Raw genomic sequence first — 25,314 nt, 5'->3', positions numbered from 1 at the left:
AGATGAGGCAAATCAGGGTTAACCTCCTGATGCACAGAATGAATTAAATACTCCTTCAGAGGTATACAGTACAAACGCAGACTGCCTACAGAAGGAAGAATTAGCTGATTCCCAGTTCAAGTTCTTTCCACTGGTCTCCAAATTCGAAGTCAAAGGCACCAGGAGAGAATATTTATGCCATGTCAGAAGATGTTTCCATCCCACTGCTTATATTGGGAAGAAACAGATTAATTCAGGATAAAAGATTACATGATGTGACAGAGTGGGGTGAAATCAATACAGTGGAATCTCATTGAATGCGACTGTATTTTTCTCAAGTCTGGGATTAATTAATCCTTCACCCCCTTCTTCTCCAGGTACATTACCTCCTTTTTCTGCAGGGCAGAAGACCCAGGAAATCTTTTCTCTAGATTTAACGACCATGCGTTAAGCCACTGAGGTCTGTTCCTTTCTGTCCCTTGCTCCCCGCGGCCACTCCCTGCTTCCCTGGCTTGGCAGACTTCACTCCGTATAGCTCCTTCCACAGCTTCTTTCAACTGGTATCGCTAAAGCCTGCCCCTGGCAGCCGGCTGTCTCTCCACCTACTGACCCCATTCTGCTGGGGCTGCAGTCCCGTACAGCAGCTGTCTCAGCGCAGAAGCCTCCGCCGGCTGCTCACAGCTGGGGGAGGCAATATGGCTTTTCATTCACCTTCTTCCACCCTGCTCCCTATACCCACATTCTCAGTCTCAGGACTTGGAGACTGAGCTAGCCAGGAATTTCCTAGGAAAATAACGCATTTTTGAGAGAAAATTGCATTTTCACAGTATGAGAATATTCAGAAAAAGGTTTAATCTAGAACTGATTCAGAACAAAATCCCTCACTGCTTCCAGTTTTGTTTTTCTACCATTCTCATTCTGAAAGGAATGTTGGCATTTCTAGCATTTGTCCAAATTAAAAAAGAAAAATATTACCATACCCCATGGGCTACGTCTTCTCCGCATAGCAGCAGAGGAACTGGTCCCATGATTTCTCTCTCCAAACCTACTGTGAACTGCAAACCTACCCAGCTGTGAAATTTTAAAACCTGATCTCTTAAAGGTTTTTCTAAACTGTCACATCCTTCCAATGCACCATCTCAAAATGTATTATTTGCAGACGAAACCTCTTGGTAAAGGGTATATCTAAGGAATAACAGCTATTTAGAGCTCAATGTACTTATATGGTAATTCTTTCTCAGTTTCCCATGGAAGAGGACTTGCAGCGGGCAACAACACTCATTAGTGCTCTGAGGGCATTTGCTATCATCATGAAACCAGTAATTCTCTTCCTGTGGTTTCTGAGAGATATCCCAAAATAATAGCTTGACTGCAGCAGACTTTAAAGCATGCCTAATTATCTCATCCAATATGTACCTGTTACAGGTCTTAAGAGTTTCTAGCAAATAATGAAGTAATTTAACCCCTTTCTCCAATTTGAGGTTTCCAGGTTTCATTGTAGATCTCACAGCTTTGAAACTATGCATTCCTTGATCAAAAAACCCCCATGCTTACCATTACCAAAACAAATGTAATACCCTATCTCAACCAGAGGAAATACTAGGTAATATTACTTGGGCTCTGAACATTTTTGAGTACAACTGTCATAGCCTCCCAGGGAAACATAAAAAGTACACTGAAGGAAGATCATCACTGGAGGGATGCTATGGGCCTGTGATGGGAGTATAACTGAGTAAAGCCCCTTGAAAGGTCGAAATCTTAATATTAGCACAAGGCACCTTAAAGGTTTAAGCATCACCTCCAAAGTGAAGTACATGCAGTCATCTTAAAGCAGAAAGACCACCCCAACATGCCTTGGGAAAAAGAGCTTGTGAGTGGCTTCTCAGCAAGCACTTACAAAAAACCCATTCCTGAGCAGTTTTCCCTCAAACTGTTTCACAGTCAGGAAACTTGAAGACTACTGTTAGTGACCAACCTTTTTTGCTATTCCTCAGAATTGTCAGACTGACATTTCTCCTTGCCATGAACGACTGCAGTGAGAAAGGATAGGTCTCATATTTTAAGCATGCTGGCCCACCTGCATAGCTTGTATTTCTCTTTCATACATATTTTATTTTGTGTAATGAGATTTCATAGCACAGAATGAATTAGAAGATACAGGCTATGCTGGAAAAGAGGACATCAGAAAGATGGGAGACAGGACTAAATTAGCTGCCAGAACTATTTCCGGAGGGCACCCAAAACCCTGAATAGATTTACTTCTGCTGCTTGAAATGTTCATGCTTTCAAGATGAAATCAGATCAGTCTAAGGCGCTATGTCTTCCAAGAAGTTCTTGACATCTCAGAATTAAACTACATTAAAGCACTGGAGGAAGGTGTTAATTCTTTCAACATGTAAAAAGCAGTACCTGCAAACTGTGCAACTGCAGGCACATAGTGTGCCCAGAGATGAAAAACAGAGCAGATGATGTATACATGATACCACTCGTCAGTGAGGTATGTCTCATGTGTCTTCTCAATACCAAGGGCAGTCACGCCTGGATGGCTGCTGTGCTTGTGACTGGAACAAGCTTGCTTTTTCCCTATGTTCCCTAAACATATATCCTATATATTACCCTCAGCACATGGCTAAAGCCGCCCACTCTTCATCTAACACAAAATGTCAGCTCCGTTGTTTTCTGCTGCCTCTCTGTCTTCTGCACACTGGAAACAAAACACTCTGCCCCCTAATGCTACTGGTCATTCAAGCAGTAACTGCTGGGGAGGAGGAGATAGTGTTTTTCTCGCAGTATGAAAATTAAATGGGCTGTGGTCTTGCTCTAAGATGAGAAGGAAGCTTTACAGACCATAGGAAGGTGACCGAGTTATCTCCAACTTAGTGCTGTTTAACAGCTCAAGGATTGTAGCAAGCATTCAAAGGAGTCGGGGAGTGAAACAAGAGAACTAACAAAAACTTGACATTATTTACAAGAGATCTTGTGATTGTTCCCTCTCTGTCAGTAGCCTGCACAGATCAGAAGGAAGCAAGATGAAAAGGGAATCATGCTTAAATACTGAATGCATTGAGAAAGATACCCTGAAGTATAATGTTCACTTCAGACAGATGGTGAAATCACTGTATCTCTCCTACAAACATTTGCAGCTAAGAGTTAAAGCTAATGATCAAGGAAGTGCACTACAAACCTGCCATAAACTCAAGGAACTCACATATATACCAACCACAAAAGCCCACCGACTTAATATTCAGTAGGTAATGATGTAATTAGTTTGTAAGTAACTATACAGGCGGAAAAAAACAACCAACCAACCAACCTCCCAAAACCTGTTCACACATAACAGACATTATTCAGGAGGCAATCACATTCATATGAAATATTATTCTTTAATATTTTATCTTCATCCTGCAATTGTTGGGAGAATGAATTTATTTCTAAAGAATGTAGCCATCGCATCAATTTAGGAATATCATGATGCAGTGTTCTTCCAGCTGTGAACTGTGGACTACTGCTGACTCATAAAACAGCAGGGCTCTGAGACAACTGAGAAAATCATCTAGAGTATATGTTCATTCCCACACAGCAAAAAAAATTGTGGGAAAATAATAATCTAAAAGTAGCTTAAATTTGGTTTCATGGCAAATAAAAAATACCATGGCAACGCTGTTTAATATGGCTTTTAAGATAAAACAATCTTTCCAATTTAAAGGGTTGAGAAATGGAGAAACCATGCCCTTTTTTTTTTCTGACCCGAGTTTCACATGGCAGTAACACGTTTCTATCAGTAATTAGATATGTCTATTGATTTTTTTAAAAAAAAAACCCTTCTATATCAAGTATGAACAGGTGAAATTTATAACATAACAAACAGCAGACACTGCCTACGGATCAAACAGAGCTGAACAGGCAGACCCAAGATTTGAGCTCTTCTTTCCGCCTGAGAAAAGTTAGTTCATGCTTCCACTTTCTTCCCGTTAACCCTATATTACCATCTTTTTAAAGATTCAGTACCAGTATATTTAGTATCTGGGCATTGTTCTCCAGATTTCCAACTCCTTTTCAAGCACTGCATTATTGTAGTAAGCACAGAGAACAAAATAAATAAATAAATCCTCATATTATTTAAATTATTATTTCTCCTTAAGAGTATGAGAATGTTCAAAAGTGTTTATACCTCATGAACTCTTAGATAAATTTTCTATTTAGGAACCTCTAGAGGAATTGTTTCCAGGGTCTTTTTTTCTTCAGAGACAGAACATTTTTGTTAAGAGTTTGCTGGGTATGATGTAGAGATTGGAAAATTAAATCAGTCAAAGCCCAGTCAGAGATAATCACTGTAAAAGACTCCTCCTGACAAGAATTCCAGATTGTTATTCTCAGCAAGATCACCTCACTCTGAATGAAAACAGGAGTAATGTTAAATACTTGGCTTTCAGTTGGCTGCAAGCGTTGGCTGCAAGATGCACAATTCTGTCTCTGTTTTGTCACCAAGTGAATCCCAGTCTTAATGGTCTTCCCAGACTTAATTTACACAATAAATTGTAATCTGCTGCCTTCAAGTACTCAAATTTGTTTCTTTCCTTCATGAGTTGAAGGTCTATTCTATTACACAATGCAACTTCATACGTGATAAATTAGGAGGTACAAAAATTTGACTGCACATCCAGGATTCTCTTCTGAGTGCAGGAGAGTGCTTGGCATGTGAAGCAGTATACCCATCTGAATCTTTTCTTGCTCGTCATTCGCAATTTGTTCTACTGAATCTGGCAGGCAAAGTGCCATTTTATGAGAGTGGTATGAGCACAGACCGCCAAGAGACTACATATGAAAATCGAAGTTGCTCAGTGACAGCAGCATTCCAAGCTAGGAATGTCCAAGCAGCTGTGAGGGCTGATCCACCCTGCCTATTTTTAATGGGATGTGTCATTTGGCCTAGATTAATTTCAGAATTAGAAGATACTTCTGCAGATATGTGAAGGGAGTTTCTACGACTGCTGAATTCAGATTAGTATAATGCAATAGTAGTGTAATGCTGGAGATTTTCTGGTCCTTTGTTGCATTCCACAAGGAGCAGTCAGTGCTGGGTGCAGTTGCACTGCAAAGCTGGGAGGCAGGCAAGCCACCATGCAACAGCTAATGCGCAACAAGCACGTGCTCTCTCCCAGACAGTGCTAACAGGAAGCTACAGTTTACCCTTTTCCTAGTAAATCCAGATTTACACAGAACAGAATATGTGAACGTCTATGGCACATCATACTCCTGTTGAGATCAGTGAACATTCTTTCACTAGCTTCTACAGAAATCAGACTGGTTTAAGTTTGGTAGAGGGCCAGGACAAGTAAATCCTGTCCTGCAAATTTACATCAGAAGACCACTTCTGCGACTTTCAGATTAGGAGATCCACCTCTCCATTACAATACATCTGACTAACAGGATTTAGCCTTTGTACGCAGTTAAGCTCCTTGGGGTTACAACCACTTGATTCCTAATTCAAAAGTAGGTGTGAATGCTCACATATTGCTTTATCATACTGTCATGGCACCAAAATCCTCATAGCTGCAACGTCATTGTTAGTCATGTAACAAAGGACATCCAGAGGATGTTCACTGCCTCGACTCCCCTCAAAGGTTAATACCACAAAAAAGTCCTGTTCCAAAACACTGAAATATCCGCTATTGTAATACCTATTTCAGGACCACTGTAACTGTGTCTTCATACGTGTTGACAGATGTTATACATTCTCTTTAATGCCCTGTATTTTTCGCTCTTGTTTGATAAACTGCTATTACTCCTCACACCTACGTCTTTTTTAATGGAATATATTTTAAGAAATATAAAAAGGAAGGCTGACTAATAGTAAATACGTTATAGGGGTCCTCAAGATTAATTTGTGAAATAATTCCAGGTAAAAAAAGTATAGTATTTGTAAACAGGTAACAGTCTGGTGTAACACGCTGAACAGTTGTATGAACTGAGTGCTATACGCTACACACAAAAAAAAAAATCAAATAGAACATAGTTTAGAATATGTCTTTTAATTGATGAATTTCTACAGTGCTACAGTATTAACAATCTCTAAAACAAATATCTGAATCTATAGCTCAACAAATCTTATAATCTTTGCAAATAAATAAGTTATTAAAAGTATCATATTGTGTTGTTTTCCTGTCTGTGTAAACTGCTAATTATAATGCATTTCAGAAAAAATAACAATAATGAGCAGCTGTGGTGCATTTACATTATTAAGAATCTTTAAGTACAATTCTATACATGATACGCTTAGATAAATATTTCTGTACTTACGCTTTTACAAAGCCATCAACTGAAAGGACATAAAATACATTCAAGACTGAACAGAGAAGCAAGAGATCTGTGAATAAAAAGACAACATGTTTCAGCTGATACAACACAACACAGAAAGTATTGTATGTTTTAGAACTCAAAAGCCACTGCCAGTTGCAGGCTTGAACTTGACAGCAAGTTCCTATGAGAGGGCTAAAGTTACCCAACATCCAGCTTCTCCAGTTTGTCTTGGTACAGCCTTAAGTTCACTTGTTGGACTTACTCACTTTTGTGACCTAAGAATTCACAAAACAGGTCTTCTCAATCTGGCAATTCATAAGGATGAATCACTTACTGACATCTGTAAAGCCTTCAGTCCTACTGAAAGCACTCAAGACCCCTAGAATGGCATCAGTGGTGCACAGTACCAGACACTGAACCAAGAGTACCACCCACTGTTCAGGTGTGCCATCATGAAAGTTAGTTTAAGGACCTATCCTTGGCAAATATTAACCTCCACTTTAACAGCCTTGCAAAGCTTAGTAGGCACTAACAATACTGCAACTCACTTGAGCAAGAGAACACAGAGCTTTGCAGAAACATGAGGCGTTTGTTTCTTAAACAGCCATTGTAACAAACATAGAATAAAACATTTTAATGGGCTACAGTTAATAATCTATAAAAAGTGTATGTTCAGCATGAATTTAAATTGTAAACTGGTAATAAATAATACAGTATCTCTGAGCACATTTTAAAATATACATTACGAAATAAAATTTAATTTTCAGAAAAGCTTTCAACCACTTTGTTCAAAAACACATTTAACCAATCCTTTATAAACAACTGCAGCCTGTTTGCCAGCCTGAAAATTTTGATTTATGAAGCCCTCCTGCCTAGTGCAGAACACTTATTTATATTAATTTTCCTTCTTTTATTTTCTAAGGCAGATTAAGTAAGAGATGAATTCACAAAAACTGTCAATGTAGCAACTACCTTGAATTATAATTTTTTATAATGGTTGTAATTTGTTTTCATTCAAGTTTACTTAGTAATCATATAAATATCCACTAAAGTAAGCTACTGTGAAGAGTGCAAGTACCACAGTCAGAGCAGTAGCTAGAACTAGATTTAAAATGCACGTTTTTCTTTCTGGAGAAGAAAACGTAGGTTCCCTCTGGTCACAGAAATATCTCCATGCACCTCTCTGTTAACTAGTCATTGCAATCTGTCCATTAACATGAACATGGCTAAATGTTATGTTCAATGGGAATTAGAAGCAGCACACTGCACCACTTCTCCAAGGCTGTTAATTTTGAACTATACTATTGAGAGCAGTGTGGCATAGCTATCTTGGCATACCAGTATTTCAAGAAATACAGGCTTATAGATAGTAATAAGATAGCTGAGTGGAGCAGAAAAGCCCTTTCTGTAACACACCCTTTGTGCACAGAGATCTTCCCAGCTGATGTCATGAGGTCCCTAGGCAGAAGGTGTGAGAACATGTGGAGCTTCCTCTCTTCTCACATCCTGCGCAGTGAGAGGTGAGAGAAATGACTTCTGTCAACTACTGTTCACAATGGCCTCAGCGACCCTCTTGGCAGCTAATGTGGAAGATGCAATTTCTCAGCATCATATTCCTTTGTACTGCCCATGGCCTGAGGCCAGGATCTGGCCTCTAGACATTCTGGGCAGAGCCGTGAAACAGGGTGATTCACCCAGTCTGACCCAGAAGAGCCTTTCCCAGTGGGAACAGCACGTGAGTTTTGGGGGGAACCTCAAGAAATCCAACGCTTTCCAGTAGAGTTTATAAAAAGGACAGTGTGTTTATGTTACTACCAATAGTAGGAAATGTCATCTGATGAATAGGAATCTCCTTCCAAATGTCTATTCCTATGTACTGTCATTAAAAAAGCTTCATAAGGTCATACTCTATACTAATCCATTCCAGAAGGCATATATAGCACAAGTAAGAAAACACCTTTATATGAACGATTTGTTAAAGACTACATCAAAACATTAAAGACGCTGATGTTTGAATACATTCCTAATCTTTCATAAACAGGAGGATTTCAATGCTTTAGAAAACCGGGAATATTGCAGAGAGGAAGACAAAAAAGACTGGTGTCAAAAAGAAATTGGAAAGAGAGCACCGTATGAAAAATCATACTTAACTTTTAATGTCCATTTAACAAGCTAATTAAATGCTTCACGATGTTATATTGAAGTTTAAGTAAGCTACCAAGGATAAAATCCTGGCCCATCTGAAGTCAATGGTAAGAGGACTTTATTTGCAATTCTCACTATTTTTCAGAAGATATTAGAACAAAAAGTACACATTGAGGCTTCAGTGAAGGGCTTCAATCAAAAAAGAAGAGGGAGAAAAGAACATGTTGCTTGTTTTTTTTAAAGTACATGCCATGTAAACTAACCAACATGGCAATCTCTCTGGTCTATCAAACACTGAATGCAATACTGTAAGTAATTTTTAGCTTGATTTTTATTCATTTACCATTTAGCAAGACTCTTCTGTAGCCATAAATCACTTTTAAAATTGTATCATTACCTTATACACTGTTGCTTTATGGAAGTGCAAACCCAAGATTTTAGCAAACAGTGCTGTATTTTTTTCATGTCACATGAACAAAAGGATATAAAAATAGCTCCTTGGTTGACATATGATAATATCCTTAAGCCACAATGAAAACAAATATAATACAGTATTATAGCGCAGGTATTCCTTTTATTACAGGAATACTATCTGTGGGATACACTCATCCGATTAAGGATTTCAAAAATCACATCCTTAAAGTATGCAATGCATTTTCAATGAATTGATAGTTATGGTCTTCAGTGAGCTGCCCTGACAGTAAAAAAAGAGACACGGGACTTAATCTAATCTTAGTTACTTGTATTTCATCACACTCTTCTGCTTGCTAACTGAGAAATATTTCTAAAAACTGCCATGATGTTCCTCATGGATCAAAAAGCAAGTGAAGTTTATAAAACAGTACTCTAAGAACTGTGGACAAATACAACTGCTAGTCTGAACACTGCTGTGTAACACAACTATTTTGTGATTCAGTGTTGTAAATGTAGTTTATATTTTAAACTTTTAATAATTTTAGCTGCATATAAAACAGAGAAGTAATAAGTTAAATTATAGCACCTTGCGTGAAATTTGTTCTAAAAAATACAAAGATTACACCTTTTAAAATGGTAAGAAATACAACTATTCTATCTCAAGTCCACTATGCACCTGTCATTTAAAAGGAAATTAATTTACATGTAATGAAGACATGCATAAATATCACAAATTTAATGCACAAAATGGAATTTGAAAGTTAGGGATGTAGTAAATCCTTGCTTTTTCATCAAATTACCTGATACACCAGAAAAAGGTGTATCTACAATTTTCAAAAAAGCTGTATTATCATAGAATCATTGAAGCTAAAAATGGAAACTGTCTATTCAAGTATGTAGTTCAAACTCTTGCCAAAGGAAGATTATTTTCTGCTACTGCATTACACCTAACTTAAAACCTTCCAAGAACTTATATGCATTGATAAGCACTACTGTGTCATTCCAAAACCTAACTGATCTCATTGGTAGGATCCTTCTCCTGATATTCACTGGATATTTACCTTGTTTCAAATTTATATAATCAGATCTAGTTACAACTTCATACTTAGAAAGCCTCTTCCTTTACATGTATTTGTCACATAACAAAGAATTATACATATTAACAACTCATTCTTTCCGACTTCTTTCTCACTTCAACAAATCTTGTGACTGTTCTCTGACTTTTCAGAAGATTGACACAATTCCTCACCCCTGAGGTACCCAAAATATAAGACCGTACTCCAGAAATGACCTCAGCAATCACAAGGAATATTCTGATTTCCAGCTGCCTGATGCAGCTCTTCTGCGTATGTACTCCTCTTTTGACATTAGTGATGCCAGAAGCAACTTTGTTGCCTACATTATCAAGGTTTCTTACTACATTATTACATTTCAATCTTCTCTCTCTCTCTCTCTCTCTCTCACTAAGTATCCAAGTTTCCTCAAATGCATTACCTTTCCCCTGAATCTCTTAGGCTGTGTCTAATTCTTGTCTACATTTAATCCATCTGTTGGACCCCTCCCACTCAGGTATCATATAGTGTAATATCATCTATAACTTTTATTAATATTCTGTAGATCCCTCTTGCAGATTATTGAAGACATTAAATAGAATTATTAGGTCAACACAGTATAAACAATTAATGGGGAGGGAGCAATTAGAATTACACAATGGGATGATTAAAAGCACAATTTATATTTTAAGACACTATTTCAAATATATTTTATCCCACTTAGCTATTTATAAGTAGTTAAATATCTCACTATAGCTACAGTTTCTAAATGCAATACCATAATTTTTCTGCATACATAATTAAATGTAGAATAGGTAACATGCTGACAATCAGTCTTCCTCTGCAATCGAGTCCCATTCCAGCCACTGATCAGAGAAAGGCAGGCATATCAAGTCTACTCCTCAGCATAAACTTTTAACTATTTAATATTATATATATTATTCTACTTATCTTTAAAATTACAAATGAAAATACAGAGAGATCTAAATTTGCACTGACAATCAAGAATTCAGCTCCTTTCAAAAGTTGTTCTGGAATTCTACAGTGTGATCCTGTAATTCAAAGAATGTTAAACGACATGCTTAACAGTACTTGTAACTGGAAAGGTATTATTTAACACAAAGCTTAAATAACATTTAAGCCACCTAGTCTATGAAAAACATCATTACCTAACTTATGCTCTGTTTTCCAGAAGACTCTCTTTCAGTACAACTTATCAACTCTCCTCCTGTTCTTGATGATGACTACAGGTCATAACAGAACTTTCAGAATAGAAAGCACAGCAGCCAACTATTCCAATTCTTAAAGCTATTTGTCAGCCTATAGAAAATATGAAAATAATTTGTCTGAAGAAATGAACAATTAAAAATTAAATTGAAACCAAGGATAAAAAGGTAAGTCTGAAGATACATGAATTGTAAAAATAATACAGTCCATGCTATTTTACGCACAGTTGTTTATTCTTGTTCCATGTTTTAAAACTTGGACTCAGAAAAATCACAGGAAGTTTTGGGTTTTTAACCCTCCTTTTTTCCATTAAAAGCACCATAGTTACACGGCTTGATTCAATCGTCCTTTTCCACAATCACTTCTCCATAAAGCACCCTTCTTCTCTGCCGCAGCATGTGGAAGTAGAGTTGTGGAAATACTTGATCAAAGCATAAAAGAAAGCAAATTAGATTAAAACATTCAACAGATCCCATAACGGAAAAATACAATTTTGCAGAATGATGAACTGAGGAAAAATTATGGCACAGTGCTGCAGTTGGTTAAGGTAAGTAATAGCAAGTCATGAACATTGCAGTGAATTACAAAATAATAATTACTCAAAAGTCAGATAAGGCCCCCTGAATGTATACCCTGTGTTCAAGGAACTTCCCTCCAACACTTTCTTTGTATAAACAGGACTTCACTACTTTCCAGCAGTGCCTGAAGTCTTCAAATTTGTGCTAAGGTAAGCATGTTTGAATTAAGACTTTGAGAATACAAATTTACCCTACTTGTTCAAGTCTGAAGTGAGGAGCTCCCTCGCTCCTGGCCCTCTGAGATCTATTATATTACTGTCCTGCTGATAAATTTGATCCTTATATTTAATGGACAGAAAATCAGATTTATTCCTGAAGCATTAAGTTATATAAACAATTGTAAAACTGTTAGTAAGTTATGATAGCTTAGGACGTTTTTTACTCATCTCAATCTCTCTCATTGGCCTCCATGATTTCTTGTGACAAAAAATTTTCACAGTGTGTGTGCATACTGTGAAAGCCCAGGTTTAAGGTCAATTTCTTAAAGGAATACCTTCTATGGATGCAGATCACAGACCCTTTTAACTTCAATTTTCCTGCTTCTCAATGCCTCTCCCTAATCTCTTGCCTTGTTTCTAGCCTCATTGTCCAGAACATCTAAAATATTCTGTTTGCCTGGTTTGGTCTAGCACCATTCACGGTGCTATATCTGAATCAGGTTGCTTTCTCCTTGTCTACATTGCTTAGGTACCAGTGGAAATAACACTGGAAGTGCAAGACAGATAGTCTCTCTGATCTTAGCTCTGGTTAGCCAATTGATCTGTGGCTTCTGGTATTCAGAAGTACAACGACAATCTGATTAAACCAGGGACTGAAGTATGTTCAGAGAAGTTTGGGGTGTGTATTTCTGTGAAAATGAAATCTTGGAGAATATTGCTTCAAGTTTTTCCCAAGCATGCTCAAATGATGATTTTCAGAGGTGACACGTAAATGTATATTAATAGCAATAAAACCAAGGCAAATCTCTGGCACAACTTGCAGGACAATTTTTAAGCCATTGCTTCAAAGTGGCAGAGGCACTAGAAATTCTCAGCGACACAGTTACAGACATTTCTGTGGGTAAGCAGAAAGGTTTTTTACTTTGTCCAAGTCTTAGAAATGTTTTTACCACTTTCACTGAAATTTTTAAGACAACTTATGTTCTGAGGCAGATAACAGGATGGAAAATTTCAGTCTAACCAATTAAAGCACAGCAAAGCTTGGAACAATATAAAGCAGGCTTTTATAGTAGAAAGTGTTCAGCAAATTTAACTACAGGCAGTTTTTCCAGCATTGCTGATAATTGATTATTATGCTATTAGCGTTACTACAGTTAAGTAATACTTACATGGCACATAGGAGAACATGACAATAATAAGGAAGTAATAGTAGTCAAAGGAGACATTGTATTTGTTGGGAAGTCTCAGTGAAAACATTCCTGTTTTCTTCACATAGGGTAAAGCAGCATATATGGTTAGCAGTTCACCTGCAACTCCAGCAGGATACAAAATGATAAAAAAGTTGTATCTGCATTAAAAAAACAAACCCTTGTGAGAAACACCCCACGAATTTAAAATTTCCTCTTGCTATTATTAGTGGCACAGCAATGTATTACAGTAGTTTCTGCACCAAAATCAAGGACCACATCCTGACTTGGCACAGAATACCAGTTTCAGTTACTTTGGATAGCGTTGCTTAGGTTTACAGAGAATGCATTCCTCAGTCCTTTTATTTAAAAACAGTGAAGTATCAGAATGTTTGTATGTCTTTCTAATACTAAAGAGTAAGAAAATCCACAAATTTGTAGTCTCCAACAATGTCTTTTTTTTTAATTTACTGATCTTCCTCCTGTTGTCACCGACAGGATTCAGACCAGGACTGGATCCCAAATCCAGATGATCCTACATACCTTTGTGACAGTGCATGCATGTCAACTCTATGTATTATAATTCCTTTGAAGATAATGAAAACATTGAGAAACATCAGAAGCCTGTTTTACCCACTCCCACATGGGAAAACCAAATACTACTACATTTACCACTAATGGAAATAAAAAATATAAGAAAATGAAATTGCCAGAAACTTATCAGATCCATTTTAAGATGGGAAGATGATGTTCAAATAAAAGGTGAAGGCATCCAGTTTAAAGAAAATGTGGTTTGAATGCCATAGGCCACATAGGGAGTGACAAAATGAAAAATGCAATCAGTAGGGTTTGTGCTGTCCTTATGCACACTGCACCATGCAGATGCAGTTTCTCCTAAGGAACAGCTCTTAAGTCCATGCAGGGAACAGCAAGAAGAGCTGTCGCACAGAGAGAAAGGTAGTGTGCACGCCATGACCAAAACAGATGAGATCCAGAATAGCAGCAACCAAACACAACCCTCCTAGGACCAAATGGGCTTAGAGGACTCACAGGCCAGAGAACAGATTAGAGGAGGTATAAGAAGGAACTGATGCCATGAACTACACACAGTTTGTCTCTATGCAGTGAAAAAACCCAAAATAAAAATTCTTCACTAAAATTTAGAGCATACCTATTCCATTAACAATGGACAGGCAAATCTTTTACAATTATAAGCTAAAGATCAGAAATTTGCAGTTCCCTTGGAGTACTGAATTTATGTCCAGTTGTGCTGTTTGATTATCCATAAATCTTGATGGGACATTTTGGACTCTATGAAAAGATAATACATTTTCAAATATTTTGTTTATAGTATATTTCACCATATATCTCTGCTGTGAGAATGTCAGCTTTCCCTATTGTCTACTATAAAGAAACAAAAATTCTGTTGTTCAAGATATACTTTTTGCCATCGAGTCAGTGTATCTGTCAGTGTCGTATTTTCTGAATGCATTTCTCTTTCTGAAGCTTACATAAAAAAATTATTAATGAAACTAGACCTGATTGTTTTTAAGTTTGCCATTTAGTGCTTAAACACAACCAACCCTATCACCTTAGGTATTAACAAAAAGATAATGTATTATAAGAATGGGCATAAATATCAGACATATCAAAGAAGTGCATTAGAAGCATCAGAACTGCATTAGCTATAAAACAATAAAAAAAGGAAAAGAAACAAACACACTCTTTTAAATAAGAGTCACCTGCGTTGAATGTAGGTAAGATATTTTCCTTCTAACAGTGTAAGTCTGTCTGTCTTACATGTATTTTTCAAGTAATGACTACAGAGAATACTCTTCCAGTTAAGTCTCCTCATAAACATGCAGTCTCTGTAATATATCTGATCTAGTGGCTAACCTCAAGTATGCTTCAAAATCAAAGCAGTTTTGATATGGAACACACTTTTTATGTGGGCTAAACTAAGTCAATATTTAGCTTCACTATATGAATATAACCTTACAAAAGCTCTCATAAAGCAGAACTTCTCATTGCATAAGATTGAGTGACAGCAACTCCCACATTTTCAAAGACCTGAAATCCACAAAGATTAGCACAGGTGCTTAATTTTGGGCATTGTATTCAAAAGCATCTTAAGAAGTCATAATGTAAGTTAAAAGATGACTCCAAAGATAAAGCAAAAAAATTAAAGCAGAGTTCAAACTGTGAGACACAGAAAGCAAAGAACTAATCACAACCCAAAATGTCGGCTAAAATATTTTTAACATTTTAAACCAAGTAACAATGATCCCAAGCATAGAAAGCAACCAACTTGCACTCTGCTGACACATAACCAAAGCTCAAAGACCTGCTCTCCTGTGTGTTAGCTCAGCATGCGTGAAACTACCATGCACAGAACCATGAGAAACTGAAGTGCAAGACATCTCCACCTGGCCCATTTAATGAAGTATGGCAAATGGTTGAGCAGGTTGAATGTGTAGAAGGAATATCGAGTAATCTCTGTCACAGTCCATACGACCAGAAAAAGAATAACGCTCTCCTCATTCTGGATCTGCAGAAGTATAAAGAACCAATACTTTCTTCATCCTTAAGCTTCTTTTCTGTGCAAACTGCAACAGACTTCTGTTTAAGATATATGGAACAGAACTAACATCTTGTAAAGAAAGAAAATTTTGGCATAAAATTGATATGCTGAAACCATTACCATGTACAGTTCTTTATCATATGTATTTACTAACAAACACACATTTTGCAAACTGAACAATCTTTATCCATTATGCAAATATCAAAATACAAAACCCTATAATTGAGCTTATTCCTCCTCTTTATTCTCTATCTGCATTTTCACTATGCCATCTGTCTCCCTCTTTTTATTTGTGGTTGATTTATTTATTTTCTTACTCCTCAAAACAGCAAGAAGAAAACAACATAGATGGTATATTCCTTTCATAATCAGTTTTTACCCATTCTGCATTGCACTACTCTGCCTCCTAGACTTTCTTACTTTTTTGTCTTGCTTCTTCCTCACCATATAATGCACGTCTCCACAAAGCTTTAGACAAAAGGAATTACTTAGTACAATCTACTAACTGGAACTTAGTTGCAGAAGATCAAATTTGGCAGACTTCAGGGAGCTGAAAGATAGTTAAGGAGCTGGAACACAGATGGATTGCTAAATGAAGAGTAGTTGGTAGATCAGGAGCTTTGGGTAAACTTACTCAGCAATCCTGTTTAAGATTTAAGTTCTGAGTCATTAAACTGCCTCATCGGTAGGTAGCACATTTCTCTGCTACTTCAAAACATCGGTTCTTTTTCACTCTGAACAAATAAATAAAAGTCCCCAAATACAGAGAAGACACATGGGGATCTATTACAAACACTACCTTCTGGGAAGAATTACACTCAAGTAATTTTCTTTTCTTTAAAAGGGGAGGAATTTTGTAATAGACTTCCATGCCTGAAGGCTGAAAAGCTCCAGGGATGTCTGTGAAATAAAATAAAGTAACACAAGTTTTGTTAAAATTACAAAAAAGGAAAAGGATTTTTTTTAATAAAATGCAACACAGTGACAAAGCTTAATACATCTCAAAGATGCTGAAAATGCACAACTCTGTCAAAAGTCAAGAAAAATTGTAATGCCCATCATCTTATAAAATCGTGCCCTCAATGTCAGTCAAAGAAGGTGCACTTTTAGTGAAAGGATCTCACAAACATCACAAAAGGAGATAAAAATACCGCCAAACTCACAAACAAATAGCAACAACTGAAGTGCAAAGACATCCAAACAAATAAGCAAAGGAAAAGACAGAATTAGGCTGTTCTTAGCCTCATGCGATTAGAGACAAACATTGATAACCCAAACTTGGATTCCTGTCACACTGCTAAATCCAAGCAGAAGAGCTTTAAATAAGTATGCAGAGAATTCCTGTCTGTTGCCTTGCAAATCTCCAGTCAAGTAGAGCAATCTGGGTCTGGCTATTATCACTAACATGCCTCTCACCACCTAATGTGGCCCTGAACATTCATGCCTGCTAAGCAATAACAGCATGAAATACAATCAGACATACATTCAGATGTATTTTTTCTTGGACACAGCTTGACCTGCTGTACTGAAGATAGAGGAAACAAAAGAAATTACTAGATATGCTTAAGATTTAATCCACTGCAGATAATAACAAAATGGCAAAATGCAGTGCTTTATTCCAGCATTCACGTAAAAATTCAATATTAAAAAATTGTTAATCTTTGAGACATCTTCCCTTAAGCGAAAAATGAAAACACTTAGCTTGCAAAAAAACCAACCAACCAACCAAAAAAAGCTATGAAAAGCCTATTCCATGTTAAGAAAAGCAACAGTAAAGGAAAAGATGAAGTGTAGAAAACAAGTCCTCTGTGAACTGAAACAAAAAGGATTTGACAACTGAGGCAGGTGCTATGGTATCCCATCAGCAGAAAAGCATATGCCATCTGCTGGTGAGACAGTTTAATGGCTCAGCTCTTTAAGTTCAAAGACATTCAGGAGCACAGACTCAAAATCTATCACTTTATTCTTACATGCCCTTCACAGAAAGCAGACCTCAGAAACTGAACTGAATGTCCTATCTACTTGCTGTAAGCAGTCTGCTTGTTTCATTCTGCTAACGAATCCCTAGACTTACAATAACCACCTACACCCAGGCAAATAAGCTATTGTCATTTATACAGGACCTTAAGCGTCGCTGTGGGATGATGGATGACTGATGTATTTTTAATGAAAACAATGCAGTATGCATACCATCAAATGTTGATATTACCATAACATTAAAACCTTGAGAAAGTTCCTAAAATAAATTGCAAAATCACAACCGTGTTTATCCAGGTAAATTCAATTTAAGACATATTTTCATTTAGATTAATGCAGTAAGTGCTAATTTAAGTTTTTGAATGGGAACCAGTTAACACTGTGGTAGATTTGCTGGTAAATAATTGCAGTAGTCATTGATCTCACTTAGGCAGATCACAGCCGGCATGATGTTGAAGACAGTGCTGATTCACAGCTAAGACCTAGACCCAGTCTCCTGGGTAGAAGCACATAAATTCCATTCTGTAACCTCAACTGTCAAAAATCACACTCAATTATGTAAGTATTCTCTGTAGGAATGTCATTAATTTTTAAATTGGTCTTCCTTGCGAAATGAGAACTGTATTAATAGTTTCTCCTTAAAAAACATCAAAACACGACTTGCTCACGCACATACCTGTTTTATACTATGTGCAATGAACCACACCATGAAGATTCTTGAACTCACTTGGACCCCAGTCACAAGCACAGATGTGCGAACTATTCCTTAAAAAGAGAAACATATTATCTCTGTTCCACAATCCATGTTTTAATTAGTTACAGGAGAAACTAAAACAAAGAACTCACCAACTGCACAGTGGACTACCTGTAAATAAAAATAAGTTAGAGGTTACTGATGTACTGTATGTTACTATCTACACTATAAACATGGCCTTTTGATATTAACATAAACCTAGGCTTAATTCTGAAGAACTGTTCTGTTTTTTTGTCTACAATTAACAGTCTTTAAAAGAAATACATGTCAGAGCCCTGGCAACCAATCCTGTGATGGGCTCAATATCTGATCTGGGCAAACTCATGAAAGAGATTTATTTCCCTAATTAATTGTATATATTACCTATTTAGATACTTGCAAAGCATTTATTTTTACAACTAGTAAGCTTCCCTTCCATTATCTTATTCAAAAAAGAATTTTATAGGACAGTGTGGACAGAGTCATATAAGGGATGCTAAACGCATAGCAATTTTAAAATGTTCTGCATTCATTATGGATTAATAACATTATTACAATCTTGCCAATGACAGCTATGAAGCTTCAGATTTATTGTATTTTCTGGTCAGTAATGTTTAGCAAATAGAGTGCTTTTTATTACTTTGATAGATTTGAGTAGAATTACTTATTGTGAAAGTTTAATAGCATAAAAGCCTATATACAGCTGGCCACATTGTTTCAATAGTTGCTTGAACTACAGACGTTGTAGGCAGATTGAGAAAAGATGTTAAAATGTAGATAGGCACTATTTGTTGTGCCTGGGAAAGAACTGTAAGTGCTCAATACACCCAACAGTTTCATTCCATAGACGTCCCATAAACTAAGACCACTAGTGCATAGTTGGCAAAAGTCATATTATTTAGACAACACTTTGCACAACTTGCACAGACCCTGTTTTAATGGATTATATGGGGCATATGAATCCAGTCTGGAAATAAGCAGAAGCAGGAAAGGCACTGAAGGATAATGAGTCCAGTATATGGAGTAAGACGGAAGCTATCATCTCTGGAGATGGAGAGCAGATATCTACTAAGCTAAAGGTTATTTTGCTGGCTGGAATGCCTTCAGAGATTTTGCCTTTTAAGTTAAAGACTTTCAAATCAAAGCAGTTCCCAGGCAGTATTTGATTTAAAGAAATACTAGAATTCAGTTTGAAAAAATGTGCCCATTTTTTTCAACTAATCACCTTGCACCCCAAAAAACCTTCATTAAATAATAAAGTTAAAAGGACTTTAAGTACTAATATAATATTTTGATATTAAATTTAGGTTAATAATGTGTTTTGCCTATGATATGCAGCACCCAGTAAAGCAAACTAATGTTTAAAATTTACCTCAAGCAAAGCAAATGTCTGGAAAAATTTAAGCGTCTTTTGAACGCTTCTGAATAAGCCTCTATGTGTTCCTTTCTGTATATAAAACCGCACCATGGCAATACCTAATACCAGCCACCTACAAAAGAAAGAGAATGGATACATTTCAAATTAGAATTCTAAAAATATCCATCCACCATAAATAATTTAGTAGAATATTTTCTTCACAGATTATCTTTCCTTCTTCACTTGTCGGTGTTCTTAGGAGATTATTAAAAATAAATTCATAAATAAATATTATATAATGTTATGTAAACATTACACTCTTTAACTCGTTACTTGGAAAAGGATAGAGAATGACTGGTTTACCTTCAAAGGACTGACTTGAATTGAGGGGAACCCCCAAAACCACAGGTCCATCAGACTTTTCGCTAGCAGTGACTACATATTTTTACTATAAAACCCTCATGCATCTTTACTGTGAATTACTGTTATTTGAAAACACACGATGAAGTCGGCACTGAAGCCACTGTTTTGGATCACAGGTTTGTATAAGTAAAGGACTGGAACCTACACACATCATTTTTACATTTTTCATGGCCCCTCAACTCATAATTTTCAGAACTGACCAGTGATCTGAATGCTTCTGTTTGTGATTGTCTAACTGAAGTCACCATTAAGATTCAGTTTTCGAAAGTGTTGAGAAGTCATCTTTGAAAATCAGACTCCAAAGTGCTGAAAGATGCGTGCTCTATGTTCCTGGCTTCCAGAGGCAGGTATATTTAACTAGCACATTTGATTGTGTTGGCTAATTTTTTTCTGTTTTTTTAAGGAAAACTGAACACTGATACCAACTGATAACCCTTCCAATGTAAAAGAAAGTAACAGTATCTTTTACTCAATCTGGAATTTGATACAAAACTTAAATTGAGATCTCAAATGGAAACTGAGACTAAAAAACCAAACTTCTAAATTGTGGTGGGTTGATCCCCACCACCTAGCCCAGACCCAGTACAGTAACACAAGGCATGCACAATTCCTTCCACATAATTAATCCATGTTTACATAATTAAGATTTTCAAAATAGTGTACTGCATGTTCCATCCTTAATGCAGAGCTATACCGCATTCTTACAAACGTCATGCTAGCGAGATGCCTTGAAACTTCAGGTTTCAATCCACAAAGACTAAGAAAGTAAAAAAGTTCTTCAATATAGACTTAAATAGGCATAACCAGAGCTATGGATGGGTATTTTGAGAGCTAAAAATAAAAATACAAAAATTACAGTAACTTCAGCTTAACTTCTTGTCTGATGGTATTGGGAACAATTACTCAGTCCTTTCATTCTACATCAAGCCATAGCAAGCACACTGTACAGCAACGTGAGCTCTGGCTAAGGAAGGGCCCAAAGTGACAAAGCAGAGGGGTCTGAGAAATACTCAGAGGCAGATGCAGAGAGCATATAAATTTTCAGAGAAATATTTATATAAACATTTGTATAAATATTTAACACCTCTCCTGTTCCTATACTCTTCCCTAAGCATAAGGTGCTGGCTAACATTGGAAATGGGGTACCAGGAAACACTGATCTTTGGTCAGTCCCATTATGCTGTAATGGCATGACAGTCGCTTGGATCGTGACAGCTCTCTGTTCGCCTCGGATGGCATGTACTTCAGTATCAGCCCCTTAACAACTCTCATACACGGTGCCTACTGCTACGCAGTCACTTGATGTGGCCCATTCCAGCACTTCATGACAGCATTTCAAACTCACACAGAGTTAGTTAGTCCGGCTTCCCCACACGGTAAGAATGATTCCCTTCCTTGACCCCTGCTACTTTAAGCCCATTAATCTGATCTGCCAGAGCTCAAAAATTTGCCCCCACAAGTGTTACTTAGATTTTATAATGGATTTTAAATCTGAGTGCATTAATTTGAGGTTGTCTCCCACCACTGAGGAAACGAGGCATTACTAGAATATCACTGGTAGTCCTTCACAGTAAAGCTGCCCTGTTTTATAGTGAAATGTTTGACAAGAGGAAGGTGACAGTGAGTTTACATCCAGCCAGCAGCACGAATGGTGACAGCAACAGCTCTGTCCTAGAACTAGACTGAGAAGTCATAATACATCTAATCTAACAAGGCATTTTCTGCACCTCATTCTGTAACAAAAGGGTTGCAGAGAGAAGTAATCTTGGACTAGAATCAGAAGCTAAGACTGCAAAAATTTTTCTTAAATAAATTTTTACTTGGACATGAATTTCTGTAGATCAATTTATTTAGTTGTCAGTGACTTTGATGCTGGATCTCAGGAAAGCCCTTGTACTGAGTATTGCAAATCACCAGGAAATGGAAAACACTTTCCATAATAAAGACAGCATTTCCAGTTGGGACTTTCAGTAAGATCGGGTACCGATCTGTCATTTTAGTCCCTTAAACGTTTGTTAGAAAGATAAGCCACAATTTTTTATTAGAATGGTTGTTAACATGCAATTATGTATTAGTTTGTTAAAACTCTAGAAACACTTTGCTATATTGCACTGTCTGGACAAATGAAGAAATATACTGTTCTTGTTGCTTATTTATCCTGTGCAGTGCCCCTGTTAAGTATTGCTCTATTTCAAATGTTTATTTTTCTCTTAAATTGTATCCGTAAAAGATTATAAGAATTTGTTCCTATCTCTTATTTCTCTGTTCCCACATAAAATAGGCAATTTTGCATGTCTTTTTTTGCGTGTCTCTTTTGATATTAATGGAAGACGGCAGAGAAGGAAGTGGGAGATACTGAATCAGCACTGAAGGTCAAAACTAATATGGGTCGATAATCTTCTGCAGACATATAAAAGTCAGTGGCAAGAGTCAGTGTTCATTAGCAAATTCACACATGGAGCACAAGGCTGGGAATTCAGCGAGGTAACACTAATCTGCCAGCTAGAAAAAAATTATATTGAGTAAAAACACTTTTCAAAAGGTGCTGCTGCAATATATGAACAGACTTGAATATGTGTTCAAGATTCACGGATGCTAGTGAGAAGAAAGCCATTACGATCATATTCCTGGCTTTCTGCATCAGTGCGTGAACTCCTGCTTCAACTACAGTGTATCGGTTTTGTTCTGTGGGATTCAAATGGCAGAGAGTTCACCCACTGGTAACCAAGGTAAAATTGTTCTCATGATGAATATCAGCGTAGAAGTTATAAAATTGTTCATTCTTAGTTCTCTTTTAAGCATGTGTAAATTAATAGTTTGGGTTTTTTCCCAAGAGTTAGTGAACAGGACAAATTTTCAGGTAAAAATATGTGCTTCAAGCAGTAACAACATAAACCTGAGTGCTCTTATGATGCGTTACTCAAAATAAATACCCACTTTCCTCAAAGCAAAGCATCGCAGTTTGGAGCACTAGCTCAAACGAGCCCCTCGGGTTGTTACAGCTCTCTCCCTCTCCACCGACCCCTTGCTCATCACTAAATGTCTGCTGGCGCCGAGGACCACGCTCGGCTTTGGAAATTTCTGCCTCGCAGGGAGCCGGTGTGAGCTCTGCTCGCTTAGATCCAGGGCTCACGGACTGGAACGAGCTACCACACGGTAACCCGGGGCGTGAGCTCACAAAGCCAGCCGCCGGCGGGAACCGCCGCCCGGGACAGCTCGCCCCGAGCCCCCAGCGCCGGAGCCCGCCGCCCCGAAACCCCCGGCGGCACCGAGGGACGCTTTCGCCTCCCCGCGGCCGGCCGGCAGCCCCCTCCCGGCGAGGCGCGGGGGGCCGCGGGGGCCGGCCCGGAGGCGGGCGGCGGCGGAGGGGCGGCGGCGGCTGTGCCGAGGGACGCGGCCTGCGCGGCACCCCCGCCCGGCATTCCTGTCCCGGCTATACTTAACCTCTGCGGCGGGCTCGGCGTGACGCGCTGGCGGCTGGCAGCGCTGCACCGTATTAGGCAATGCCCGGCAGGCAAGGGCTAGCCCCGCTCCCGGCGGCTCCCCGGCGCCCCCGGCCCTCACACCCTGGTGCCCCACGGCTGCGCCAGCCTGCCAGGTCCCCGCGACACCGCCTCGGCCGAGCTGCACCCGGCTCCCGCCGCTCCGCGCTGCCGCCCCGCGCTGCGGCTCCACGCCCCGCTAAGGCGCCGCGCTGCCGGCCCGCGGCGTGCCCGCGCCCGCTTACCCCGCGGTCATGGCGACGTTGTAGAAGATGAGCCAGGCCGTGGCCAGGGCGCCCAGCCTCCTCTTCTTGCCATTCTCCTTCTCCTCCACTGCGCCGTTGCCGCCTCCGTCCTCCTCGCTGGACGCCATGGTTCCCCCCGGCCCGGGAGCGAAAGGCGCACACCCGCGGGGAGGAGGGGCTCCCTCCGCGGCGTGGCTGAGGCCGCGCTGACAGCCGCACCTCGCGCTGTCTCTCACCCCATCTGTCTTCCTCAAGGGCCGCTGCCCGCCGCCGGCTGCTCACATGGCGCTGCCCGCCCCTCCCTCCTCCTCGCAGGGGCTCCCCGGGGCATGCCAGACCCTCCGGGGGCGGCGCGGCGCGGCCCCGGGCGGGCAGGGCGGCGGCCCGCGGGCGGGGCGGTGCGTCTGGCGGCGGCCCTCATGGGGGTCCCCAGGCGGGCAGGGCCCCAGCCCTCACAGGCGGCCCCCGGGCGTCACGCCGCTGTCCCCTCCCGAGTGAGGAAGCTCCCTGTGGATTGGTACGGGGTCTCCAGCCTGGACTGTCAGGGAAAAGCCATGGACGGAGCCCACCCTAACAAAATACCACAGAAAATACCAACAGTTCTTGAGAAGCACAGAAACGTGTGTCTGAGGCTGAACATCTGGGAGTCCGGTCAGAGACCGACTGGTGGGAATATGCCCAGAGGGTCCCACCTCAGAGGCTCCGCAGCCACTGCCAGGGAGAGGGCAGTGAAAGGACACCTTCACCTTCCGGTCTGGCCGGTCTGAATAAATACCACCCTCAATACACAAGGATGACTAAGGCCCGCACCTGGGAAGGGGGAAAATTCATTCCTAGGGCCTGAAGAGAACCCAGCCGGCAGACTGAAGGATGACATCTGAATATGCACGTTGTCTTGTACGCCTGCTCTGTGCGCACGCACAGGGAAGCAAAGCCAGCGCAGGGAGCCTTAGCTGGGACTCGCTCTGGAAAGCGGGGCAGCCTCAGCGCGAGCTGTAGTGGTGTGGCATGCCCTATGGAGGTGCAGGCTGTGTCCGCCATCCTTAGGCCTGGCTGGCTGTGCCAGCCTGGGGATGCCGTTGACTACTTTGGGCAGAGTACATGTAGCCTCAGCCACAGCTAAGGGTGGTGACCATGGCCACTCAGCCCAAACACCTCCAACACAGGCATATACAGACAGAAGAATTCCAAAAGTGGGTCGGGATATACCTTTGAAATGCTACTTTGTCAGCCCTACAAGATTTCAGGAGTCCAAGTCTACCTCCTTTAGGATGGGGTAGGTGATCTCAATGTTTAAAACACCTAGGTGGTCTCTGTTCCCAGGCCTTCAGATAAAAGATCAGTAGATGTGCCATACAAAAACTTGGTCTCTCTCCCTCTCCTCACCAAAGCACACAAGCAGATGTTCAGCTTTCAGCCTCAAAACACACACCCTCTGGCAACAGCAAATGTATAACATGCTCATGCAAAACGAGT

At 39.4% G+C, this 25,314-nt stretch overlaps 1 protein-coding gene across 2 annotated transcripts; it reads right to left on the bottom strand.

The window, feature by feature from the left end:
* Positions 1-11,329: 11,329 nt before the first annotated feature.
* On the bottom strand, positions 11,330-24,015 carry HACD1 (3-hydroxyacyl-CoA dehydratase 1). Of its 2 annotated transcripts, none has more exons than XM_059818290.1 (7): positions 23,839-24,015; positions 19,704-19,821; positions 18,445-18,463; positions 18,275-18,363; positions 15,467-15,588; positions 13,023-13,201; positions 11,330-11,538 (listed from the first exon to the last, which is right to left on the bottom strand). In XM_059818290.1, the coding sequence occupies exons 1-7, from the start codon at positions 23,964-23,966 to the stop codon at positions 11,456-11,458; spliced, it is 738 nt and encodes a 245-aa protein (XP_059674273.1). In that variant the 5' UTR covers positions 23,967-24,015; the 3' UTR covers positions 11,330-11,455. The 2 variants fall into 2 exon arrangements, with proteins under 2 accessions (XP_059674273.1, XP_059674271.1); XM_059818288.1 differs by having other exon boundaries at positions 18,275-18,357; positions 23,839-24,012.
* Between the last annotated feature and the right edge of the window lie 1,299 nt (positions 24,016-25,314).

Source organism: Gavia stellata, chromosome 6 (assembly GCF_030936135.1).
Source record: "Gavia stellata isolate bGavSte3 chromosome 6, bGavSte3.hap2, whole genome shotgun sequence".
Taxonomy (NCBI): domain Eukaryota; kingdom Metazoa; phylum Chordata; class Aves; order Gaviiformes; family Gaviidae; genus Gavia; species Gavia stellata.
This window is presented reverse-complemented; position numbering and strand designations above follow the sequence as displayed.

Bases quoted from the DNA above. Each gene is read 5' to 3' on its own strand.
- HACD1 (XM_059818290.1), bottom strand. From the start codon at position 23,966: ATGGCGTCCAGCGAGGAGGACGGAGGCGGCAACGGCGCAGTGGAGGAG. The intron at 19,822-23,838 runs GTAAGCGGGCGC...TTTCTTTTGTAG, and splicing joins AACGTCGCCATGACCGCGGG to GTGGCTGGTATTAGGTATTG. The intron at 15,589-18,274 runs GTATGTGCGTGA...ATACTTCTGCAG, and splicing joins TTGCACATAGTATAAAACAG to ATCCAGAATGAGGAGAGCGT.